At 41.7% G+C, this 24,697-nt stretch overlaps 2 protein-coding genes across 2 annotated transcripts; one reads left to right on the forward strand and one right to left on the reverse strand.

Moving 5' to 3' along the window:
• Positions 1 to 215: 215 nt before the first annotated feature.
• LOC139365096 (nestin-like) lies at positions 216 to 11,755 on the reverse strand. Its single transcript, XM_071102476.1, has 5 exons — positions 10,691 to 11,755; positions 9,683 to 9,807; positions 7,972 to 8,045; positions 4,962 to 7,307; positions 216 to 1,715 (listed from the first exon to the last, which is right to left on the reverse strand). The coding sequence occupies exons 1-5, from the start codon at positions 11,504 to 11,506 to the stop codon at positions 466 to 468; spliced, it is 4,611 nt and encodes a 1,536-aa protein (XP_070958577.1). The 5' UTR covers positions 11,507 to 11,755; the 3' UTR covers positions 216 to 465.
• Positions 11,756 to 12,931: 1,176 nt separating this feature from the next.
• On the forward strand, positions 12,932 to 21,815 carry LOC139380571 (C-type lectin domain family 12 member B-like). Its single transcript, XM_071123365.1, has 7 exons — positions 12,932 to 13,007; positions 19,424 to 19,498; positions 19,842 to 19,949; positions 20,096 to 20,338; positions 20,684 to 20,844; positions 21,159 to 21,280; positions 21,384 to 21,815. Exons 1-7 carry the CDS (start codon positions 12,944 to 12,946, stop codon positions 21,523 to 21,525), a joined length of 915 nt encoding a protein of 304 aa, XP_070979466.1. The 5' UTR covers positions 12,932 to 12,943; the 3' UTR covers positions 21,526 to 21,815.
• Positions 21,816 to 24,697: the final 2,882 nt, after the last annotated feature.

A 24,697-nucleotide genomic window follows, 5' to 3' on the forward strand; every position in this document is an offset into this window, starting at 1 on the left:
AAATAAACAAATGCTATTCAAACATCAATTTGTAAAACTTACAAAAAATGGCCCTCAATGTCTTGAAATGGAGTAGGTACACTGGTGGTTAGTGCCACAAGCACAACTTTTTGGTTTTTGAAAACAGCATAAATATTTGACGGTCTGTGCTATCTCGCATCCTTGGGACGTCCCTACCCCATTGAAGTTGACATTTTAAATGGTGTAGGTAAGGATTATGGTTATAGTTAGGGTTTAGGGTAGGGACATCCCAAGGATCCCGGAGAGCACTGAATTGTCATGACATTCTGTGACATAGTACATTCATGTTTGGATGAAATTATCGTTTCATTTACTTTCCACTGTGAGGATCAATGTGAATCAATGCTCAAATTCAAAGCCTGTAAAATGTAAATAGTTTTACACTCTCAGTAACACTTGTTACTTATACTTTTCTCCTTTATAGAAACCATGCTGAAATTGTTCCTATTCTTCCCCAGATGACCAGGAGTCTCCATCTTCAGAACCTTCAGAAGTAACATTCATACCCTCTACCACATCTTTACAAACCAGCTGCTTCACCTGTGAGGGCATCTGTTTGTCCTCTTCTTCAAGGGTGGAAGCTTTAGGTGTGTCGCTGTCCATCTTTGTGTTCCAATTAGTTGCCTGTGGATTATCCAAATCCACCCAGGATAGGTTGTTAGCCAAGACTAGGTTCTGATTGGGTAGCTCGGTCACATGGTCATATGGCTCATCCGGTTGATAGGGGGCTCCTGTCTCCAGATTGGAACCCCAGAAGTTGTTGTGTACACCAGAGCTGAGGAAGCTGTGGAGGTCCTGGCCTTCGCTGTCAGTTTTGGATGATCTCTCGGAGTCTCTCTTGTGACCTGCAAAAGGATCTCCAGATTCCAGGTGTTTGTTTGGACTTTCTAAGACTTCCCATTCATCTGTCTGAAGACATTCATTACTTGCCTGATAGCTAGTGACCTCTTCTGCAGAATGTTCAATAAGAGTATTGCAATCCTCATAGTGAGAGTCTGCCACATTTAACAAGTCTTCCTGATCTGCGGTTAGATTTGCTTTGGTGACAGGTTGCAAATACTGGCTTGCATTTGGCGACTCATCATCTGTGCTGTTGGACTCTTCTATATCCAAGTTGTTCATGTCGGTTTGACTCTCAGGCCTGCTGTTTAAACTGCTGTAGATAGAATGGCTTTCAGTGAAGTCTGCATGAGTCGACATATAAAGGTTCTGGTCATCCTGTCCTTCTATTTTGTCTGGTACAGCTTCAGTTCCCAGTCCCCCACTGAATACCTTACCTTGAGCCAAATATTCTTCTTTGGATATTTCTACTGAACCTTCTCTAAGAGATGTGTGATCAGATGTCATTAGAATCCTAGAGTGCACCGAATACATAACCTCTGAGGAAATACACTCTTGTTCAGACTGATTCAGTTTCTCTGCACCTGGAGGTATACGCTCTTGTTCAGACTGATTCAGTTTCTCTGCACCTGAAGGTATATGCTCTTGCTCAGACTGATTCAGTTTCTCTCCACCTGAAGGTATACACTCTTGCTCAGACTGATTCAGTTTCTCTCCACCTGAAGGTATATGCTCTTGCTCAGACTGATTCAGTTTCTCTGCACCTGAAGGTATATGCTCTTGCTCAGACTGATTCAGTTTCTCTCCACCTGAAGGTATATGCTCTTGCTCAGACTGATTCAGTTTCTCTGCACCTGAAGGTATACACTCTTGCTCAGACTGATTCAGTTTCTCTCCACCTGAAGGTATATACTCGGACTCAGATTGATTCATTTTCTCTCCATCTGAGGGTATATGTTCTTGCTCACATATATCCAGTGTCTCTCCGCCTGAAGTTATATCCTCTTGTTCAGATTGATTCAGTTTCTCTCCGTCTGATGGTATGTGTTCTTGCACATATAGATTCAGTTTCTCTCCACCTGAAGGTATATACTCTGACTCGGATTGATTCATTTTCTCTCCGTCTGTTGGTATGTGTTCTTGTGCATTTACGTTCTGTTTCTCTCCGCCTGAAGTTATATACTCTTGTTCAGATTGATTTAGTTTCTCTCCGTTTGAAGGTAAATGCTCTGTCTCGGATTGATTCCGTTTCTCTCCTCCTGAAGTTATATCCTCTGTCTCGGATTGATTCAGTTTCTCTCCACCTGAAGTTATATCCTCTGTCTCGGATTGATTCCGTTTCTCTCCTCCTGAAGTTATATCCTCTGTCTCGGATTGATTCCGTTTCTCTCCTCCTGAAGGTATATTCTCTGTCTCGGATTGATTCCGTTTCTCTCCTCCTGAAGTTATATCCTCTGTCTCGGATTGATTCCGTTTCTCTCCTCCTGAAGTTATATCCTCTGTCTCGGATTGATTCAGTTTCTCTCCACCTGAAGTTATATCCTCTGTCTCGGATTGATTCAGTTTCTCTCCACCTGAAGTTATATCCTCTGTCTCGGATTGATTCAGTTTCTCTCCTCCTGAAGGTATATACTCGGGCTCGGATTGATTCAGTTTCTCTCCACCTGAAGGTATATACTCGGGCTCGGATTGATTCAGTTTCTCTCCTCCTGAAGGTATATCCTCTGTCTCGGATTGATTCAGTTTCTCTCCACCTGAAGTTATATCCTCTGTCTCGGATTGATTCAGTTTCTCTCCACCTGAAGTTATATCCTCTGTCTCGGATTGATTCAGTTTCTCTCCGCCTGAAGTTATATCCTCTGTCTCGGATTGATTCAGTTTCTCACCACCTGAAGTTATATCCTCTGTCTCGGATTGATTCAGTTTCTCTCCGCCTGAAGGTATATCCTCTGTCTCGGATTGATTCAGTTTCTCTCCACCTGAAGTTATATCCTCTGTCTCGGATTGATTCAGTTTCTCTCCGCCTGAAGTTATATCCTCTGTCTCGGATTGATTCAGTTTCTCTCCACCTGAAGTTATATCCTCTGTCTCGGATTGATTCAGTTTCTCTCCGCCTGAAGGTATATCCTCTGTCTCGGATTGATTCAGTTTCTCTCCTCCTGAAGGTATATCCTCTGTCTCGGATTGATTCAGTTTCTCTCCGCCTGAAGGTATATCCTCTGTCTCGGATTGATTCCGTTTCTCTCCACCTGAAGTTATATCCTCTGTCTCGGATTGATTTTGTTTCTCTCCACCTGAAGGTATATCCTCTGTCTCGGATTGATTCAGTTTCTCTCCACCTGAAGTTATATCCTCTGTCTCGGATTGATTCAGTTTCTCTCCTCCTGAAGGTATCTTCTCTTGTTCAGATTGATTCAGTTTCTCTCCGCCTGAGGGTATATACTCTTGTTCAGATTGATTCAGTCTCTCTCCACCTGAGGGTATATACTCTTGTTCAGATTGATTCAGTCTCTCTCCGCCTGAGGGTATATACTCTTGTTCAGATTGATTCAGTCTCTCTCCGCCTGAGGGTATATACTCTTGTTCAGGTTGATTCAGTCTCTCTGAGGGTATACACTTCTGTTCAGGTTGATTCAGTTTCTCTCCGCCTGAGGGTATATACACTTGCTCAGGTTGATTCAGTCTCTCTGAGGGTATATACTCTTGTTCAGGTTGATTCAGTTTCTCGCCGCCTGAGGGTATATACACTTGCTCAGGTTGGTTCAGTCTCTCTGAGGGTATATACTCTTGCTCAGGTTGATTCAGTCTCTCTGAGGGTATATACTCTTGTTCAGATTGATTCAGTCTCTCTGAGTGTATATACTCTTGCTCAGGTTGATTCAGTCTCTCTCCGCCTGAGGGTATATACTCTTGCTCGGATTGATTCAGTTTCTCTCTACCTGAAGTTATATCCTCTGTCTCGGATTGATTCAGTTTCTCTCCACCTGAAGTTATATCCTCTGTCTCGGATTGATTCAGTTTCTCTCCTCCTGAAGGTATCTTCTCTTGTTCAGATTGATTCAGATTCTCTCCATCTGAGGGTATGTGTTCTTGCACAGATAGATTCAGTTTCTCTCCGCCTGAGGGTATATACTCTTGTTCAGATTGATTCAGTCTCTCTCCGCCTGAGGGTATATACTCTTGTTCAGATTGATTCAGTCTCTCTCCGCCTGAGGGTATATACTCTTGTTCAGATTGATTCAGTCTCTCTCCGCCTGAGGGTATATACTCTTGTTCAGGTTGATTCAGTCTCTCTGAGGGTATATACTCTTGTTCAGATTGATTCAGTCTCTCTGAGGGTATATACTCTTGTTCAGATTGATTCAGTCTCTCTGAGTGTATATACTCTTGCTCAGGTTGATTCAGTCTCTCTGAGTGTATATACTCTTGCTCAGGTTGATTCAGTCTCTCTCCGCCTGAGGGTATATACTCTTGCTCGGATTGATTCAGTTTCTCTCCACCTGAAGTTATATCCTCTGTCTCGGATTGATTCAGTTTCTCTCCGCCTGAAGTTATATCCTCTGTCTCGGATTGATTCAGTTTCTCTCCTCCTGAAGGTATCTTCTCTTGTTCAGATTGATTCAGATTCTCTCCATCTGAGGGTATGTGTTCTTGCACAGATAGATTCAGTTTCTCTCCGCCTGAGGGTATATACTCTTGTTCAGATTGATTCAGTCTCTCTCCGCCTGAGGGTATATACTCTTGTTCAGATTGATTCAGTCTCTCTCCGCCTGAGGGTATATACTCTTGTTCAGATTGATTCAGTTTCTTGCCGCCTGAGGGTATATACACTTGCTCAGGTTGATTCAGTCTCTCTGAGGGTATATACTCTTGTTCAGGTTGATTCAGTTTCTCGCCGCCTGAGGGTATATACACTTGCTCAGGTTGATTCAGTCTCTCTGAGGGTATATACTCTTGCTCAGGTTGATTCAGTCTCTCTGAGGGTATATACTCTTGCTCAGGTTGATTCAGTCTCTCTGAGGGTATATACTCTTGTTCAGATTGATTCAGTCTCTCTGAGGGTATATACTCTTGCTCAGGTTGATTCAGTCTCTCTCCGCCTGAGGGTATATACTCTTGCTCAGATTGATTCAGTCTCTCTGAGTGTATCTGCTCTACCTCCTCACTGTATAATATGTCTTGTGTCTGGGGAAGTTCAGTGTGAGACTCAATTTGAAGACTCAGTACTGACTCGCTCTCAATCATCTGCCCAGTAAAGTGTTCACTGTAACTGGATATAGATAAATTCTCTAGCTCTTGCTCCACCAATCTATCAATTCTGTCTTCATTATAGTCCTCATCAGAGCACACCATGGAGTACTCTCCAGGTTCTGTAAGTTCCTCATAGGATTGCTCCTCTTCTGCCTCCTGAATCAACTGATCTACAGCATTCTCCTCATCGTTCTCCTGTGGAGCATGCTCCTTTGTTTGGCTAGCATCCATGTCCTCTTGGTGAGTGGAGCCCATGTTACTTTCCTGATCTATGACATCTCCTTCTGACTCTTCATACAGATATTCCATGGTGTCAAACTGTTTGGACTTGCTTTCGCCCCAGGTGTCTGTTCCTGTCTGGCAAACCTCCCTGTCCTCTTCACCATCACTGGAGTCACTCTCGCCCATGTGTGAAGCCTGAGTGTTGACATCCGTCTCGTCACTCTTGTAACGGATCAAGGGGTGTGTGTCGGCTAGTGTGTTGTCCTGAGCATAGCTGTCGCCTTCTAGCTCAGCCCTCCATGAAACAGAATTATTTTGACAGTAGTTTGCCTCATCATGATCCTCTTTGTCATTGTCGGATATATTCAGTTTCTCTCCGCCTGAAGGTATATGCTCTTGCTCAGACTGATTCAGTTTCTCTCCGTTTGAATTGATATACCTTTGCTCAGACTGATTCAGTTTCTCTCTGCCTGAAGGTATTTGCTCTTGCTCGAATTGATTTAGTTTCTCTTCATTTGAAGGTATATACTCTTGATCAGACCGATTGGATTGGGCTTCTCTGTTATTCCACATCTCTTCCTCTTTCATATGATACTTTCCGTCTTTCCAATCATCCATTCTTTCTCCAATTCCATTCTCTTCATTGTACCCTCCCACTCTATCCCATTCATCCTTTACATCCCCATTGGGGTTCAGTGCATGTTGTTCCTCACGTTTGTTAGACATATCATTTTCATCATCCACTTTTGTGAAATTTATGTCACCTTCCTCCACTCTTTCAACATGGTGAAATACCTCTTCTGACCATTGAGAAGCTTGAGCAGATTCAGATGAGATCATCTCCTCTTGGTTGAACTTATCGATTCTTTCTGTCATATCATTTTCCTTAATGAATCCTCCCAATCTTTCACGATCATCCTTACCATACCCATAGGGGTGCAATTCATCTTCCAATTGCTCCTCATGTTTGTTAGACATATCATTTTCATCCTCTTTTGGGAGATGAATAACATCTTCCTCCAGTCTTTTAACATGGCGAAATGCCTCTTCTGAACCGTGGGAGGCTTGAGTAGATTCATATGACATATTGTCCTCTTGGTTGAGCTCTATTGGCTTGTTGTAACTTTTCCCCGCCCCATACTCAAAAGCTTGACTGCTTGTGAAGGTCTCAAATGCTTGTTCTAGCACTGATGCAGTTTCAGATTCCAAGCCTTCATTTCCCGTCCATTCAGCATCTTTCTTTGCTGTTTCAAGATCTCTTTCCTCCGATGCATTCATGGGACCGTAAGGCATATCTAGTAGAGGTTCCTCTTTTTCAAAAGACATTTCAAAAGGTACATCATTATCATCATTCGCTGAGAAAGCAGAATGTGCCCCTGTCACCGAACCTGCTCTCTCATAGCTCACTGAAAGGCTGTAGAGCTCTTGAGCATCAGTGCTGAACACAGTTGGCATACTGAAGCTGGTCTCGACCCGGTGACTCATGGCAGATTCCAGAACAGGTTTCTCTTCAGCAAACCAGGTTCTGACTATGTTCTGATCCTCTTCCTCCTTTTCCATATCCCACATGGATTGTTCCTTGTGGTCAGACCCAAGCAAAGATACAACATCAGCTCCTGCCTCTTCAGTGGGAGGTGAGAGAGGCTCAGCATAGTTGACTTCTTTATGGACATCTTGGGGTCTGAAGTGGTCGACTGAAATTCCGTCCTGTGGTACTTTGGGGTAAGGCGTTGAACAACTTACCTGGTGGTTGGACCCTACCCCAAAGTCGATATGCTCTTCTGTCTTTCGACAACTCTCAGGTGTTTCTTTCAGGGTTACCCGATTTTGAGTCCAGATTGGTGATGCGGACATCATTGTCACATTGGATCGTGGGCTTGCTCTATGGATGGTAGAGATGGGCCTGATCATGTGACTGGTAGCCAGCTGTGTCTGGAAGCTTTGCTTAACCCCTCGGGAGCTGGGCACTCCATCTGTGAATGACATAGGAAGATTATTGAATAGGTACACCATACATAATGGTACTGGGTAGGCCACAGGCCAGGGACTATTGTAGATAGACATCAATAAGGTTGAAATGACACTGACAGTAATCTTAACAATACCAGGAAACATTCACCAATGCTTTGATTGTAAGACAAAAAGCAATCTCTGTCTATTCCAAAATGTCTTCAGTATTATCTTAGGTTGACAGAGATCTTGAAACCCCATCCCAAAGGCAATATTAGGAGACATGTTCTCCTGAACAGAGGTTAGACAGTAATGGAGAGATATTGATCATGACTTCCTTCCCCTCCAGTCTGAATTACCGGAAAGCAAAGCCATATGGCTCAATGACCTTTGGGGACTCTAGGTAGCTTGCGTTACAGAGCACAAAGCGTCTAGCTCAGCCCCCTAACCAACCCACACCACCCCCCACTCGTTTTGGTCTAATGTGAATATATACACTGTACAGTGCAGAGTCAGGACTCGCCCACCTTAAGTATGAGGAAGATTCCTTTTGGTTTACAGTACAATTATACAGCAACAGGAGTACATGTCATGGAGGTGTTGGCTTTGACAGCTATCAATATCATGTTGTATTACAACACAGTCACTAATCTAGCTGGCAGATTCCTGTATGAAGTGATCATTTACCAGAGATGTAGGTACTCCTTAGCTGATTTGTTGAAGAGAAATCCCCCTTCAGACTTTCATTGTCCAGTAAAGCGCTGAAGGAAAAGAGCAGACACAGACAAACGAGAGAAGGATTCATAAAGGGAAAGTGATGTAACATTTTTTTGCAACACTATCTAGAAAATCTTATGTCCTGGTTAGAAGCAGCTTGAATACTAATGTGACGAATAACCAAAATAATTTGTACTTTGGCCACACTAGGGGGTATTCTGAAATGATGTGTCATAGGGTGGGGTGAGAGGAGTGAAGTGGGAGGGCTTTTGTTGCCAACATGAGATCTGTTGTTATGGAAATGTGGGGACGACATTGTCATTTGACGAGCCATCTGCTGTGCATACCACTGCCATCAATTCCCCCTCTCACATACTCACAGCCTAAAATACAGGCATGCACGCCCTGAAATTCTGATTAGCCCAAGCAGAACTAATACCATTTGTATTCACAGATGTGGACCATGCCCATTCCATCACACATTCAAACCAACATCTCTAATGAAACAATACTTAGAAATACTTATAAACTGGTGGACATGTATATCCCAATATGATCCCAGAATCACATTCCAAGTGTTGCTCAATGTGTTCTGTTGCGCATTGGGATCTACTGTATAGGTGCCGATAATATGAATTTGATGCATTTACGAAATCTCTTTTGAGACTTGCTGTCTGCTTCTCCCCCTGCCTCTTATTCCTGTTCCTCTAGACTCCCATAGCTCATACGTTGGTCATCCCCTGCTGATACCTTGGGGTGACTATGGAGGGGGAAGAGACCAAGGGAAAGAGAAAGGCGCCACTATAGAGGCCCATATAAAGTTACCCTGCTCAAGACAGCTGAGACTGGCCTTTTCAAGGGGATGACCTTTTGGGTCAGACGGCTGAGCCCTATTGGACAACAGGCCTTGGACATCTACATATTGTTCCACATTCTCACAGGGGGAGGGGTGATGGGGCTCAGTCTGAACTTCCAGTTGAAAAGCCATCTTTGAATGTGAAAAACTAGACATCTGAATCAGCATGGACATGGGGGCTAATAATGACGGCTTTCTCACAAATCGGTAGAAAAGTAAAAAGAAAAAGAACATGTTTGGAAAATAACTATTGGAAAAGAAGAGGAAGATAGTAGTGAACATGGGATGATTGTGACATTTGCCTCAATTTTCATATTCTGATCGACAGGCTTTTTTGCAGACGTCAAACATGCGTGGGCTTGGTGTCACTTTTTCAGCTGTTGCCGCCTTCATCAGAGTTCAAACCAACTTGAGGTGACACTTTTATTTGAACATTCCCACGTCTCTCTTACATTAAAAAAAATGACACTACCTCTTATCACCTTTGGCTGTGTGCCAATAGTCTTTCATGGCTTCCTCCCCGTGTCTCCTTTCCCTCTACAGTTGATAAGTAAAATAGCTGGATGGATGGCCATCAACATACTTTCATCTGTCATGGTCTATCCGATCAGTGGTTGTGAAGATAAACAAGTTAGTTAAGACTGAAGTCCAACTTGAGATCATTGTGTACAAGTAATGTTTTCAAGCAAAGCTCCAATTGACATCAATGCATGATTTACTAGTTACCCTTTAGCATTTGGCCCAAAATGTCGATAGTTTCCTGCTAAAGATATGATGAGAGAGGTACTGTAGCTTCTGATATATGTACAGTGACATGTACCGTACCTGTATGTGGCCACCTCCATGCCCAGAGACATCTTCAGCTGCAGCAGACCCCTACTTTCTGTCAGGAGAGTGTCAATCTGATTTCCCAGCGCCCCCTTCTCCATCTCCAACACGTCCAGATGGGCCTGTGGAACAGGAAAAGGGAAGAGAATTGATTGAAAATGGCATTGATGTTATCCAACCATAGCACATGAACAGGTATTGAAGGCACCGAATTATGGTTCCTGGTCCCATGGCAAGAGCTTATGACCAGCATAGAACATAGAATGTTCAATGTTGTGTTCCCTGCATCTAATGGTTGGGCCCCAGTGTGGATTTTTGACCTTTCTGGACAAATAATGACCTGGAACTAATTCCCAGAGCCCCAGCCTAGGCAGAGTCCAACATGCTGTTTCTGTCCAAACATTTCATTAGCATTTCAAATGAAAGGGAGCACAATATAAGCCTTCTCAGAGATACTGCGTTGGTATGTTTCTACGTCATAGATATCATCAGACTCATTTGGACAAAAACACCTTGTTTTCATAAAATTACCATATTGTTCCTGTTTTTATTTTGGGCCATGTCCATTTGAAAAACGTTCTGCTATGACACTTTGTTTTGCCCTGGTTTGCTCAACTGGAAGCAGCTTTAGCTGTCTCGATTAACTGGCAAGATACACAACGAAGCACATTGTAATTTGTCTTTGGACTGAAATCATTTGAAGGTCCTAAATCCCAGACAGCAGTCACATTCAGACAACACACTCAAGATGTTTTAAACAATGCATGATTATTAAAGCATAACTCGATATGGAATTTAATAGTATGGTTAGGAATCTCACTTATATGGCTCAGTTCAGGTTCAGGTGAACAGGAGTTTTAAATCATCTAATTGACACTGTTTTATGATTGAATTGGCAAATGACACTGTTAACAAAGTTACCTATGAGATATTGACATGAATAAACCCACACCCATAAATACGCCCACACCAAAGACCAGGGTCGGCTACTTTAACTGTTCTTACCTGCAGGTTTTGTATCTCTTGCCTCTGCATGTCTCTCTGTTTGGCCACACTCCTCTCCAGACACTGCCTTCTAGCCTGGGCTGATTGCAGCTCATTCTCCAGGGCCTGAAGTTTCAGCTGGCTCTCATTCTTCTCCTGGCCCACCTGGGCCAACCGGGTTCTGGCCTGGTTTAGAGACTCGTCCAGGCTGTCCACCTGGCCCTGAAACACCATGGCCGCCTCATGCCACGCCCTGACAGCCATCTGGGAGTACTCCTCACCTAGCTCCTGGAGGCTGGGCAGCTGGGTGCCCGTTTGGGGTGGAGGGGGTGGCAGTGCAGGTCTGACATGGATTAGTGTAGCCTGGAAGCCGGCAACATCTTCCTGGTGGGTTTTTATCTGGAACTGGATTTGTTTCTCTAGCTGGCTCACCTTCTCTCCTAACCAGATCTGAGCCCTCCTCTCCTCCTCCATCTGCTTCCTGCTGTCTGCCAGCTTCTTCTTCACCTCCCCATGGGCGTCCGCCTCCCACTGTCTCTGCAGCCCCAGGACGTGGAGCTCTTCACCCAGGCTCCCTAGCTCCAGCTCCACCCGATCCTTCTCCCTCCAGACTTCCTCTACCTCTTGCCTGGCCAGGCTCAGCTTGTCCTCCAGGCCCATCCGCCCCCCCTGGCCGCTGCCCCTCAGGGCCTGGATCTCCTGGCATAGTAGCTTGTTCTCCTCCTCCAGCAGCCTCACTCGGCCCAGGTAGGTCTCCAGGCGTTGGTTGAGGTTCAGCATCTGGAGCTTGTCGTCAGTCCGGTGGCTGTGGTGGTGTCGGAGGCGGTGGAGCTCCATGTCAGAGAGAGAGGACAGATAGTAATGCTGGTTGAGTAATTCAATTTTTTTTAAGTAAAGAATTCCTCACCCTGGAGCGAGCAGGTTCTGGCAATGTGTGTGAGGTGCTGATTCGGTCTCTCTCTCTCTCTCTCTCTCTCCAAGCCTGTGTGTGATGGTCAGAATGTGCTGTGAGGCTGCTTGCTTCCTGGAGTGTGACCGCTGGTGAGACACTCTCCTTTCATACTGGAATTAATGCAGGGGGAGGGCAGAGGGGAAGAAAGGGGAGGAGGGATGGAGAGGAGGGAAGAGAGGGAGGTGGGAGTGAGCGGTGATGTCATTTGGGGGTTAACTCTAGCTCTGCTGGGAAGGTATTTTTCTTATTCACTGGGAGAAATTCACATTTTGATTGAATGATTTCTGTTATCTCTCTACAAGTACATATTCAGTTGTAATTTATGAAATGATGTATTTCTTTAGACCATTTCTTTTTCTGATAAAACATATTGTGTGTAATTGTTAGACTACTGGATGTAATATGTAAGGCTAAATGTCAAAGCACGAATACAATACTCTAATACGTCACTGTAAATGAAGAGACTTGACAGGAAGCCTAGAGGAAACATTTGTAGTTGGACTAAGACAACTCTGATTGTCACACATGTTTAGAAACTATAGGCTAAATCAATCTAATTGGATAGTTTTTTGATAAAAAAAATTGTGATGTATCGACTTCTCAGATCCATTTTGACCTCACTACTACCCTCTGGTGACAGTATTTCAACATTGTCGCAGCCCCACGTCCATACAGTATCAAGTCCACTTCCATTCAACCTTGATCTTCTGGTTGGGAAAGGGGGGTACTTAATCAATTGTGCATCTGAATGCCAACAACTGAAATGTGTCTTCCGCATTTAACCCAACCCCTCTGGCTCAATAGTGTCCTGAAGATCTATTGCAGACATATGGGAAATGAATTACAGACAAATGAGAAACACATTACGACATGTTCTGAAGTCTTAGCAAGCCAGGGTATTCCCTTTAACTTGTAAGCCAGTCAACCACAATGTGAATTGGCAAACTTCTCAAACTTCTCAAGCAACCACTGACAGGAGGGTATGGCATGTCTTCAGAGGTGCACTCATGCTAAAACAAGTGAGCATAGAATGAGATACACTATGTACAAAACTAGTTCTGTTTTCCATGCACAGTTGTCTGCCTATTGTTTCCATACAGTTTTTCATATTGAGTACAGGTGTATTGACAATGGCACGTCAACATGACTTCCTCTTCTCAGTCAGGTGAAATTGTTGTCTGACATGAGTAATGCAAACCAGAGTCTAAGCAGAAGTACTAAAACAGGTCCTAATTGGAGCCATCACCACTCGTATAGATCAATACTGGGTAAGGTTTCTCTGTACTTGTATCTCTAAGAAACACACTGTTGACAACTAAAGGATGTCAGAAGAGCTGCATTATTCTACAGTGGTTTTCAAGAATCCCATGATTTCTTTGCTGGAAGGTGAGTCTTGGCCTTTCTTTCTCATCTCTTCATCAATGTCACTCCCTTTTATTTTATTTCTTTCAGTTTCAAAAAATGTCAATTCCAGACTGAAGACTATAACAATCACAGTTGTGTGTGAATATTCCAAGTAAAGGGTCCATAAATCAAGTGATCCAGATATGGCTGCTACAGTATGCTGAATCATGTTCATGTTTTTCAACTCTGACTTGTTGTTTTAATCAAGTACAAATTACATTCTTAACCCATTTAATCGCATGGGTCACAATAGCAAGACTATATTTGTTGTACTTTACAGGCTCTAGAGAAGTTAAAGTTGTATTTAGAATCAATGTTTCAAATATTATACATTATCATTTCATTTAGAGAAGTTTCATTTGATTTCTCAAAAATGGTCAGAAGACCACAAGCATATTTCTCCAAGATGTACTTTTACAGACAAACTTGGCACCAGAGGTCTGTACTCAACAGCTTTAAAAACAAATACGTTGTTGAAATAAAAATATATTTTCCCTATGAATATATTTTTTAAACGGTCTAGTTTATAAACACTATATATACCGAAGTATGTGGACACTTGTTCAAATTAGTGGATTTGGCTATTTCAGCCACACCCGTTGCTGACAGGTGTATAAAATTGAGCACACAGTTATGCAATCTCCATAAACAAACATTGGCAGTAGAATGTACTTACTGAAGAGCTCAGTGACTTTCAACGTGGTACCGTCATAGGATGCTACCTTACCAACAAGTCAGTTTATCAAATTTCTGTCCTGATAGAGCTGCCCCGCTCAATTAAGTCCTGTTATTGTGAAGTGGAAACAATGAGGAGCAACAACAGTTCAGCCGCGAAGTGGTAGGCCACACAAGCTCACAGAACGGAACCACCTAGTGATGAAGTGCATACCGTGTAAATATTGCCTGTTCTCGGTTGCAGCACTCACTACCGAGTTCCAAATTGCCTCTGGAAGCAACATCAGCACAAGAACTGTTAGTCGGGAGCTTCATGACATGGGTTTCCATGGCTGAGCAGCGCACACAAGCCTAAGATCACCATGTGCAATGTCACGCGTAGGCTGCAGTGGTGTAATGCTCACTGCTATTGGACTCTTGAGCAGTGGAAACTCGTTCTCTGGAGTGATGAATCACGCTTCCCCATCTGGCGGTCTGATGGACGATTCTGGGTTTGGCGGATGCCAGGAGGACGCTACCTGCCCCAATGCATAGTGCCAACTGTAAAGTTTGGTGGAGGAGGAATAATCTCTGGGGACGTTTTTCATGGTTCGGATTAGGCACCTTAGTTCCAGTGAAGGGAAATCTTAACACTACGGCATACAATGACATTTTAGACGATTCTGTTCTTTCAACTTTGTGGCAACCTTTTAGGGAAGGTCCTTTCCTGATTTAGCATGACAATGCCCCCATGCACAAAGCAAGGTCCATACAGAAATGGTTTGTCGAGATCGGTGTGGAAGAACTTGACTGGCCTGCATAGAGCCCTGACAACTCATCGAACACCTTTGGAATGAACTGGGACGCCGACTGAGAGCCAGGCCTAATCGCCCAACATCAGTGCCCAACCTCCTTAATGCTCTTGTGGCTGAATGGAAGTTCCCGCAGCAATGTCCTAACATCTAGTTTAAAACCTTCCCAGAAGAGTGGAGACTGTTATTACAGCAAAAATGGGAGCAACTCCATATTAATGCCCATGACTTTGGAATGAGATGTGTCCACACACTTTTGGTCATGTAGCACATGTGCCTTAATTTTCAATACATTGAATCCATGATACTTGAGGTAAATTAATTCATCCGCATACACAGTGTCTCTAATTTATAAAATACAGTACCGGTCAAAAGTTTGGACACACATACTCATTCAATTTTTTAATTTTTTATTTTGTACTATTTTCTACATTGCAGCATAATAGTGAAGACATCAAAACTATGAAATAACACATATGGAATCACGTAGTAACCAAAAAAGTGTTAAACAAATCCAAATATATTTTATACCTAATATTATTCAAAGTAGCCAACCTTTGCCTTGATGACAGCTTTGCACACTCTTGTCATTCTCTTAACCAGATTCATGAGGAATGCTTATCCAACAGTATTGAAGGAGTTCCCACATATGCTGAGCACTTGTTGGCTGCTTTTCCTTCACTCTGAGGTCCCCAAACCATCTCAATTGGGTTGAGGTCGGGTGATTGTGGAGGCCAGGTCATCTGATGCAGCACTCCTTCACTCTCCTTGGTGAAATAGTCCTTACACAGCCTGGAGGTGTGTTTTGGGTCATTGTCCTATTGAAAAATGTATTATTGTCCCACTAAGCGCAAACCATATGGGATGGCGTATCGCTGCAGAATGCTGTGATAGCCATGCTGGTTAATTGTGCCTTGAATTCTAAATAAGTCACAGACAGTGTCACCAGCAAAGCACCCCCACACCATCACATCTCCTCCATACTTCACGATGGGAACCACACATGCGGAGATCATCTGTTCACCTACTCTGTCTCTCACAAAGCTACGGCGGTTGGAACCAAAAATCAAAAATGTTGACTAATCTGACCAAAGGACAGATTTCCACCGGTCTAATGTCCATTGCTCATTTTTTTGGGCCCAAGCAAGTCTCTTCTTCTTATTGATGTCCTTTAGAGGTGGTTTCTTTGCAGCAATTCGACCATGAAGGCCTGATTCACGCATTCTCCTCTGAACAGTTGATGTTGAGATGTATCTGTTACTTGAACTCTGTGAAGCATTTTATTTGGGCTGCAATCTGAGGTGCAGTTAAATGCTGATTTCTGAGGCTGGTAATGCTAATGAACTCTGGCTTTTGATGGACTGTCATTTCTCTTTGCCTAATTGAGCTATTCTTGCCATAATATGGACTTTTGGTCTTTTACCAAATTGGGCTATCTTCTGTATACCACCCCTCCCTTGTCACAACACAACTAGCAACTGCAAGCTAGCTAGCTAAATTGCCATAAATGTTTAATGCTTTTCAACCTGCCCCCAAATTAACATAATTGGTTCAGAGTTTGTTTAGATATTTCAACCTGCGTGTTGTGGTTGCGTTTGGTGTGTGGGACCAAATCAATTTGTGCATGTGCGTGTCCGGTTCGGACATGGTGTTTTGGAGGAAACGGCACGCACAGGGATGAGACGCCATACACCTCATCAAATTCTCCCTTGTGCCGATAGGGTGAACTGGAGATAAGCCAACCTGTATGCTCTGCAAACAAAATTATAAGAAATGTTAGTCTGATACCGAAACTAAATCACAATGTATTTACAATGAGCACGCCCCATTATTGGTTAGAATGAGATTTCATGAATGCTGTCTGCGATTCGAACTCCTGTCGTCTAATCTAAAGGTAAATGTGTTACCAACTTGGCAAACTGAGCTGATGATAAACATCATTATAAAATACTGAACACCTACCCACTACTGATATTAACCTTAAGCAATGTATAATCAAGCTAAATTTGACCAATTATTTAACTGGCATATCAGCTGCTGACTGGTCGAGTAACCTCTTCTGCCAGGAAGTCCTTCATATGGATTAGTAACACGTTCAATAAATACATTGCCATCCAGACAGACTGACAGGAACTTCTGACTGCATAATACAGCCACCATCCGCTGGGATATTGTGCTGTATTGCTACCATCTCTCTACAACACACACACTCCTACTCTAGCCTTTACCTGGCAGCATCCCCACTCACACCAGTTAGTGTTTGCCCTCTAGCTGAGGTGTTTCAGGCGGCATATCTGTGTTGTTACTGCTACGAGAAGAAACTCTTTGATCTGGGGCAACGATCGGCTCAAACATGAACGTCTTCAGTAGGTTTATTGGCTCCCTAACTAACAATTATGTCATTCTCTGTAATAAACTCATTCTCAGACTTGGAGCTACTCTGTAAATTCAGACATTTTGGGGAATTCCAAAATGCGCTCTCCTGCCAGTGAAGCAACAATGCCAATATGGTGATTTACAATTACAGTTAGATGGCATTCTTAATCATAGTGTTTCCATTTCCCTTTAATGATTTTCAAACTCCTCATATATCTTCTTACGAAATCTTCTTATGTTTGGTCTGATGTCTGGTGCTAGGCAACCAATTTAGCTAGCTATCTAGCTAGCAATGGCAATCATGTTAGCATATTTCCTACTGAGATTACTGTTCTAAAATATGTACTTTGGTTTAAAATAATCTATACTGAAACTTTAATTTGACATTTGAGTGGATTAAACATGTTCAATTGTTATTCTCTCACTGCCCAGAGTTTAAGACAAGGGTTTAGCTATCATGGAATTAAGAACAAATCCAATAACTTTATTTTCAAGAATCTAATTTCTTGTAAACTATTTGCTTAAGGAGAAACATAAGAAATAGTGCAATAACCTTTCCAATAACCTTTTTGAGGAATAGCAACTTTGCTTAACTTTCTTTAAGTTAATAATACATTTTTTCTTAAGACGATTTTGTGAATCTGGACCCAGGCGACTACCTCATGAAGCTGGTTGAGAGTATGCCAAGAGTGTGCAAAACTGTCATCAAGGCAAAGGGTGGCTACTTTGAAGAATAGGAAAGCAACAGGGACGAGGAGTTTTGACAAAGAAACTGGGGTCTATGAGTAACAAATAGGAACATTTAAGGGTAGGATATGGATGTATCAGTACTTGATTGTTTCAATATTAGGGTATGGGGCATGTGTGGGAAAATGTAGGAACAAATGTGTTAATATTATTGAATATGTACAGTGCCTTGCGAAAGTATTCGGCCCCCTTGAACTTTGCGACCTTTTGCCACATTTCAGGCTTCAAACATAAAGATATAAAACTGTAGTTTTTTTGTGAAGAATCAACAACAAGTGGGACACAATCATGAAGTGGAACGACATTTATTGGATATTTCAAACTTTTTTAACAAATCAAAACCTGAAAAATTGGGCGTGCAAAATTATTCAGCCCCTTTACTTTCAGTGCAGCAAACTCTCTCCAGAAGTTCAGTGAGGATCTCTGAATGATCCAATGTTGACCTAAATGACTAATGATGATAAATACAATCCACCTGTGTGTAATCAAGTCTCCGTATAAATGCACCTGCACTGTGATAGTCTCAGAGGTCCGTTAAAAGCGCAGAGAGCATCATGAAGAACAAGGAACACACCAGGCAGGTCCGAGATACTGTTGTGAAGAAGTTTAAAGCCGGATTTGGATACAAAAAGATTTCCCAAGCTTTAAACATCCCAAGGAGCACAGTGCAAGCGATAATATTGAAATGGAAGGAGTATCAGACCACTGCAAATCTACCAAGACCTGGCCGTCCCTCTAAACTTTCAGCTCATACAAGGAGAAGACTGATCAGAGATGCAGCCAAGAGGCCCATGATCACTCTGGATGAACTGCAGAGATCTACAGCTGAAGTGGGAGACTCTGTCCATAGGACAACAATCAGTCGTATATTGCACAAATCTGGCCTTTATGGAAGAGTGGCAAGAAGAAAGCCATTTCTTAAAGATATCCATAAAAAGTGTCGTTTAAAGTTTGCCACAAGCCACCTGGGAGACACACCAAACATGTGGAAGAAGGTGCTCTGGTCAGATGAAACCAAAATTGAACTTTTTGGCAACAATGCAAAACGTTATGTTTGGCGTAAAAGCAACACCCTGAACACACCATCCCCACTGTCAAACAAGATGGTGGCAGCATCATGGTTTGGGCCTGCTTTTCTTCAGCAGGGACAGGGAAGATGGTTAAAATTGATGGGAAGATGGATGGAGCCAAATACAGGACCATTCTGGAAGAAAACCTGATGGAGTCTGCAAAAGACCTGAGACTGGGACGGAGATTTGTCTTCCAACAAGACAATGATCCAAAACATAAAGCAAAATCTACAATGGAATGGTTCAAAAATAAACATATCCAGGTGTTAGAATGGCCAAGTCAAAGTCCAGACCTGAATCCAATCGAGAATCTGTGGAAAGAACTGAAAACTGCTGTTCACAAATGCTCTCCATCCAACCTCACTGAGCTCGAGCTGTTTTGCAAGGAGGAATGGGAAAAAATTTCAGTCTCGATGTGCAAAACTGATAGAGACATACCCCAAGCGACTTACAGCTGTAATCGCAGCAAAAGGTGGCGCTACAAAGTATTAACTTAAGGGGGCTGAATAATTTTGCACGCCCAATTTTTCAGTTTTTGATTTGTTAAAAAAGTTTGAAATATCCAATAAATGTCGTTCCACTTCATGATTGTGTCCCACTTGTTGTTGATTCTTCACAAAAAAAATACAGTTTTATATCTTTATGTTTGAAGCCTGAAATGTGGCAAAAGGTCGCAAAGTTCAAGGGGGCCGAATACTTTCGCAAGGCACTGTATGTGTCCCCTTTCTCTTCCCCACAGAGAATAAAGAGGAAGAAACAGTATATGCTGAAGTTAAGGGAAGTGCAGTCACTCAACGGAATCCTGCCACAGCAGGTACATTTGAGAGATACCGAACTGCGGAAGATCTGCGTTATTGTGCAATTCTATAGATATCCGGGTTGCCTCCAACAATTAATTTTTTTTTCGCTTTAACATCGTCTGAACGGCAATTTGGCATAGAGGAATTATGTCACTGCCTATGCGAGTACCTTATCCGCTTGAATAAAATAAGAAATAGTAAAAAGCAAAATGTATATATATTTCCTCAAATTATCCACCATTTACTGTTCAATTATTAGATTTCAACAAATTATGGAATAACGCTTACCATTAAATATATACACTTATGCTAACAATTTGGCTATAATAACATGAATCTTATTTTTGCTATTCCTAGTGGATGAGAGGCCTGCTCTCCACTCTCAACCCTTTCGAGGAGTGGCAGTGTGTTTGGGTGTTCTTTGTGTCCTCTTGGTTTCAGCCATTATAGGCCTCTATGTGTACTGTGAGTATGTGGATCATAACATAATATGGATTGTGGAGTGGTGCAGGATGACATCATAGAGTAAACATGTCCTTCTCTCTCCATAGTCAGCACTGCCCTGTCAGAGCACAACACAAAGTTGGTGAGGGAACTGGAGCAACTAACAGATGTGCGTGCATTCCTACTGGCGGCCAATCAGGACCTTACGAACCTCAACAGTAATCTGAGTACAGCCAATCACATTTTGCGGTGTGATTATAGCAAAGTAAGCACTGCAAACCAACGTTTAGCGGCTGAGAAAGAAGCATTGTCAAGAGAGAGGGATAGACTGAACTGGAATCTTAAGTACATATATCAGTTTGAAAATTTTCCAGTCAATCAATATTGTTCACCAAAGGATGACGTAGGAGGTAAGCCCACCTTCCTGTTGGCCTTGTTTTCATCATAGTGTACACCACGTGTCAAACTCCTCCCACGGAGGGCCAAGTGTCTGCGGGTTTTCGCTCCACCCTTGTACTTGATTGATGATTTAAGGTTACTAATTAGTAAGGAACTCCCCTCACCTGGTTGTCTAGGTCTTAATAGAAGGACAAAACTAAAACCTGAAGACACTCGGCCCTCCACGGAATGAGTTTGACACCCTTAGTGTACACTAAAGACAAACTTTACACTTTCTATCTTACTCTGTAATATTGATAACACGTATGTAGTACAATTACCTAATAATTACCACCTGTAATTCTTCATTGTTGCAGAGAGAAAGTGTAACCCTTGTCAAAGTGGGTGGATGTTGTTCCAATCTAGTTGTTACCAGATTTTATACCATTCCAGTCCCTGGAAGACCTGGGAACAAAGCAGAGAGAATTGCAAAACAAATCATTCTGATCTGCTTGTCATAGGAAGTCAAAAGGAACAGGTGGGACAATGCTACAGACTAGAGTTTTGAGGGACAGATTCATTTCACATTTAAAGTGGATCTCCAAAAAGTGAAATGGGAACTATATTATAATGTGTGATATGTAGATATGAGCTCAAGGTAAACCAGTTGTTACTGAAAAACAAAAGCACAAAGGTCATTATACTGCTGCTACCTGTTATGCCTTTTGTTATTCTCGCTCATTTGGACCTGATTAGATACATTTATTCATAACGTTTAGACACTCTCTCCTGAAACTGTGGATTACCATATAAAAATGTTTTTACTTGTGGTTTCATTCATTTCACATTCAGGAATTCATTCATAACCACACTCAATACTACTTTGATATTCATCATGGATACTGGATCGGTTTGACTGACATAGCTAATGTCAACCAATGGCTCTGGGTTAATGGAAGTCACCAGACTGATGGGTAAGGACCTTTCATTCAATGTAAATACAACAAAGACGCATTGTTAAATCATTATTTGACTCAGTCATTTCTTTTCATTCATGGTGGTGTTCTCTTTTCACAGGTTTTGGAAGAGACAAACTGGGGGGGGTAATTGCGCGCTAACTGTCCCAAATAATGAGCCTTTGGCTAATTGGAATGCTGAATCATGTAGCATGCAGAACCGTTGGATCTGTGAGAGTAGAGCCTTACTATGGTCAGATTAAATTGCAGGGACACTCTCTTAAGAGGTATTCTCACATACTGAACTTATATATTATTGCATCTCCACTTGAGAATTACATTGAGTTTTATTCTTCTAATTTAAGGACCCATGCATCTGTCTGTTGTGGTCAATTCGAATTCACTCAATTCAGGAAGTGATTTTAATTTAAAATTTACAATGGAAAACCTTCCTTAGCTGACTTCAATTTGAATTGACCCCAATCTGGTTCTGTTTGTATGTTTTTGAATCAAGGATCTGGAGTAATGTAGCTATAGAGAAGTTAAAAAATAATGTTCCGTTTTGACCTTTCATATAAATCAGGCATATTTTCTTTAATGTCAATCATTTCACTTTGACAATAAATTTATGTTCTTCTATTGTCTTACTGTATTATGTTCGTAGTGTTTTAGAATAACATTTGTCTTGGCCTTTTCATAGACCAGAAATCACATCATATTCAGTTTACAAAGCAAAGCAGGACTTGTCTTCCAAGATTGTCTTCTTTCGATTTTGAAAGATCTTACTTAGCATATGAAGTACAAGTTTAATACATGGAATGGAAGTTTAAAGTTTTTAATGAAATCACTGTTTTATAAACTATACAATACTTCTAAATCAGCAGCTTTAGGCACTTGATTAAATCTTTATTTAAAGCAGCAATCAAGAGTTGAAACCGTAACAAAGTACATCCCCGCCCCTGTTTTGGTGAAAGAAAAAAAAAAGCTGAGGGATGGGGCTGGAGAAATGTTACCACTGTCAAATTCATAGAAGGAGCCATGCCTGACCATCCATGATATCAAAATTATAGTTTTAACCATGTTATGAAGCTGTAGTGTTTGTTTACATGTATTTTGATGACAAACATTGGAGGAAAACAAGCTTATACCTTTGGTTCTGATGGAGAATCACAGTTGAACGAAGCTCATGAGGCATTTATAAGTTATATTCTTTAAGAATCAATGGGTACATATCATTCATTTAAGTCCAAAATTGATTCCTCTTTAAGCATCATGCAAATGTGTCACATCAGAGAGTAGTAAGGAAAGCTCATTGAGCAAAAGACGGGCTACAATCCTTTATTCAGCCCATCAATTATCCAATAAGATGAATTTGATAAGATTACTACATTTTTTACACAAAATAGTCTCAATCTTTATCAGATAAACTAAAAAACCATTGTGTCCATATTTAATTAAATAATTTCAAATGTATATGCAGAGATGGTCTTCTACATAACAGTAATGTCAATCAAATCATGAATTTCTCTAAGTGACTGACTCAGACACTAATATCAAAAATAAGAAGTCGTCCAAGAACAAAGAGGATTCAGCGGTGATAGAACACACTAACGTAGAGAAACCAACCAATCAGAAACTGCGGTGGACTCTCCTCGGAAAAAGAAATTGGATGCAGCAATAGAGGAGAGAGAGATGAAGGGAGAACCGTGGAGGAGGAACCTAAAATAAAAGGTAAAAACAAAAAATGCAAAGAGGACAAGCAGACAGTAGAGGACAGGTAACATGAGTCCATACCTCTAAAAAATAAATAAAATGGAACAAGATTGAGGACTTGCCTAAGATTGTTGGAGAGGCAAATAGGTCAGGCATTTAGGAGCTTGTGGTCAGAGCTCCAATGTTCACTTCATCTCATAGACACATGAAACCACCATATGAAACCGTATATTTGAATCTGACATTATTGCAAAACCATGACAAAAGGATGCTTTGACAGGAAACAAGACTTTCAACAATCTACTTCATAGTGGAATGGATATTAGAAAGAATTTTGTGTGCATCAACTGGTGTTTATATACCACTTCTTGTACGGTGGTCCTGTATTGTTAATATTCTCAACATGGATGTTTTAAACAATGCTACATCAGATAAAAGGTTGCTAGATATGAGCATAGTAGTGTCCATGTTTATTTGGAATAAACAAATGGCGTAGCTATTTTCTCAGATCCATTTTGACCTCAGTACTACCCTCTGGTGACAGTATTCAACATTGCAACAGCCCCACGTCCATATTGTCCAGTGGCAACTCCGCTTCCATTCAACCTCCTAAGGTTGGCTCAATAGTGTACTGAAGATCTACTGCATTCATATGGGAAATGACTTAATATCTATTGCAGACTAATTGGAAAACTTACATTTTCTGACATCTTAGGAAGTCAGGGAATTTCCTTGAACTTGTAACCAGTCAATGTGGCTCGATCTACTTATTTTTTAAGAATCAATTAGTGACTGGAGGGTATGGCAAGTCTTCAGAGATATGCTCACCCTAAAACAAGAGAGGAATGAAAGACAATTGTATTTCTGTTTCCCACAGCTATAGAGCTTTCCATATTGAGTAGCACACAGCAATGTTACCATCATGACACGTAAACATACATTCCCCTTTTGAGTCAGATGTGTGAATCTGTACAGTGAAATGTCTGTCTGTGAAGTAACCTCATCGCCAGGCTCAATTACTACAGTGACAGAGAGCCGGCTGGGTGGAGATTATCTGTGAGTAATTAATGCAGACCAGAGTCAACCCATAAGTACTTATTCAGATCCTATTGGGGATAACAACAGTAGTCGCACTTGTAGAAACAGTAGTCGCACTTGTATCGAATCACGCTTCAAACCAGCTTGAACAAAAAAGGGAATCCCAAAAAGCCTTCCTCACCCCAGGACACTTCAACAGGTAAATAAATACCTTTAAATAAACTGAAAAATAAAGAAAAGGTGCTTATGAAGGCATCCAATGATGAAACATAAGCCTGTTTGCTTTACATGAAACAGATCAATGCAGACAGAGAGCTATTTTTCTTTATTTTCCTGATAGTCACCTGTTGCAAAGTCCTGGAGTAAGGAATGCTTTTTAACAGTAGTCGCACATGTATTTCAGACACCGTTGGTTATGGCTTTATTTGTATCTGAAGGATGCCAGAAGAGCTGCATTACTCTACAGTGGTTATAAAAAAAATTAAAATGTCTTCACCAAAAGGTGAGTCTTAGCATTTCTTTCTCTCTTCATCTATCTTACTCTCTTATAGTGCATTTCTACCAATTCAGCTAATTCTCACTGCCAGACCTAGAAATAAAACAGTTTTACTTAAATTGCCATGTTTTTAAATGTTCAAATTGATGGATGCTTAAAGCAAGCAAGCCGGTTATGGCAGCTATTTA

This window comes from Oncorhynchus clarkii, chromosome 2 (assembly GCF_045791955.1).
Source record: "Oncorhynchus clarkii lewisi isolate Uvic-CL-2024 chromosome 2, UVic_Ocla_1.0, whole genome shotgun sequence".
Lineage (NCBI taxonomy): Eukaryota > Metazoa > Chordata > Actinopteri > Salmoniformes > Salmonidae > Oncorhynchus > Oncorhynchus clarkii.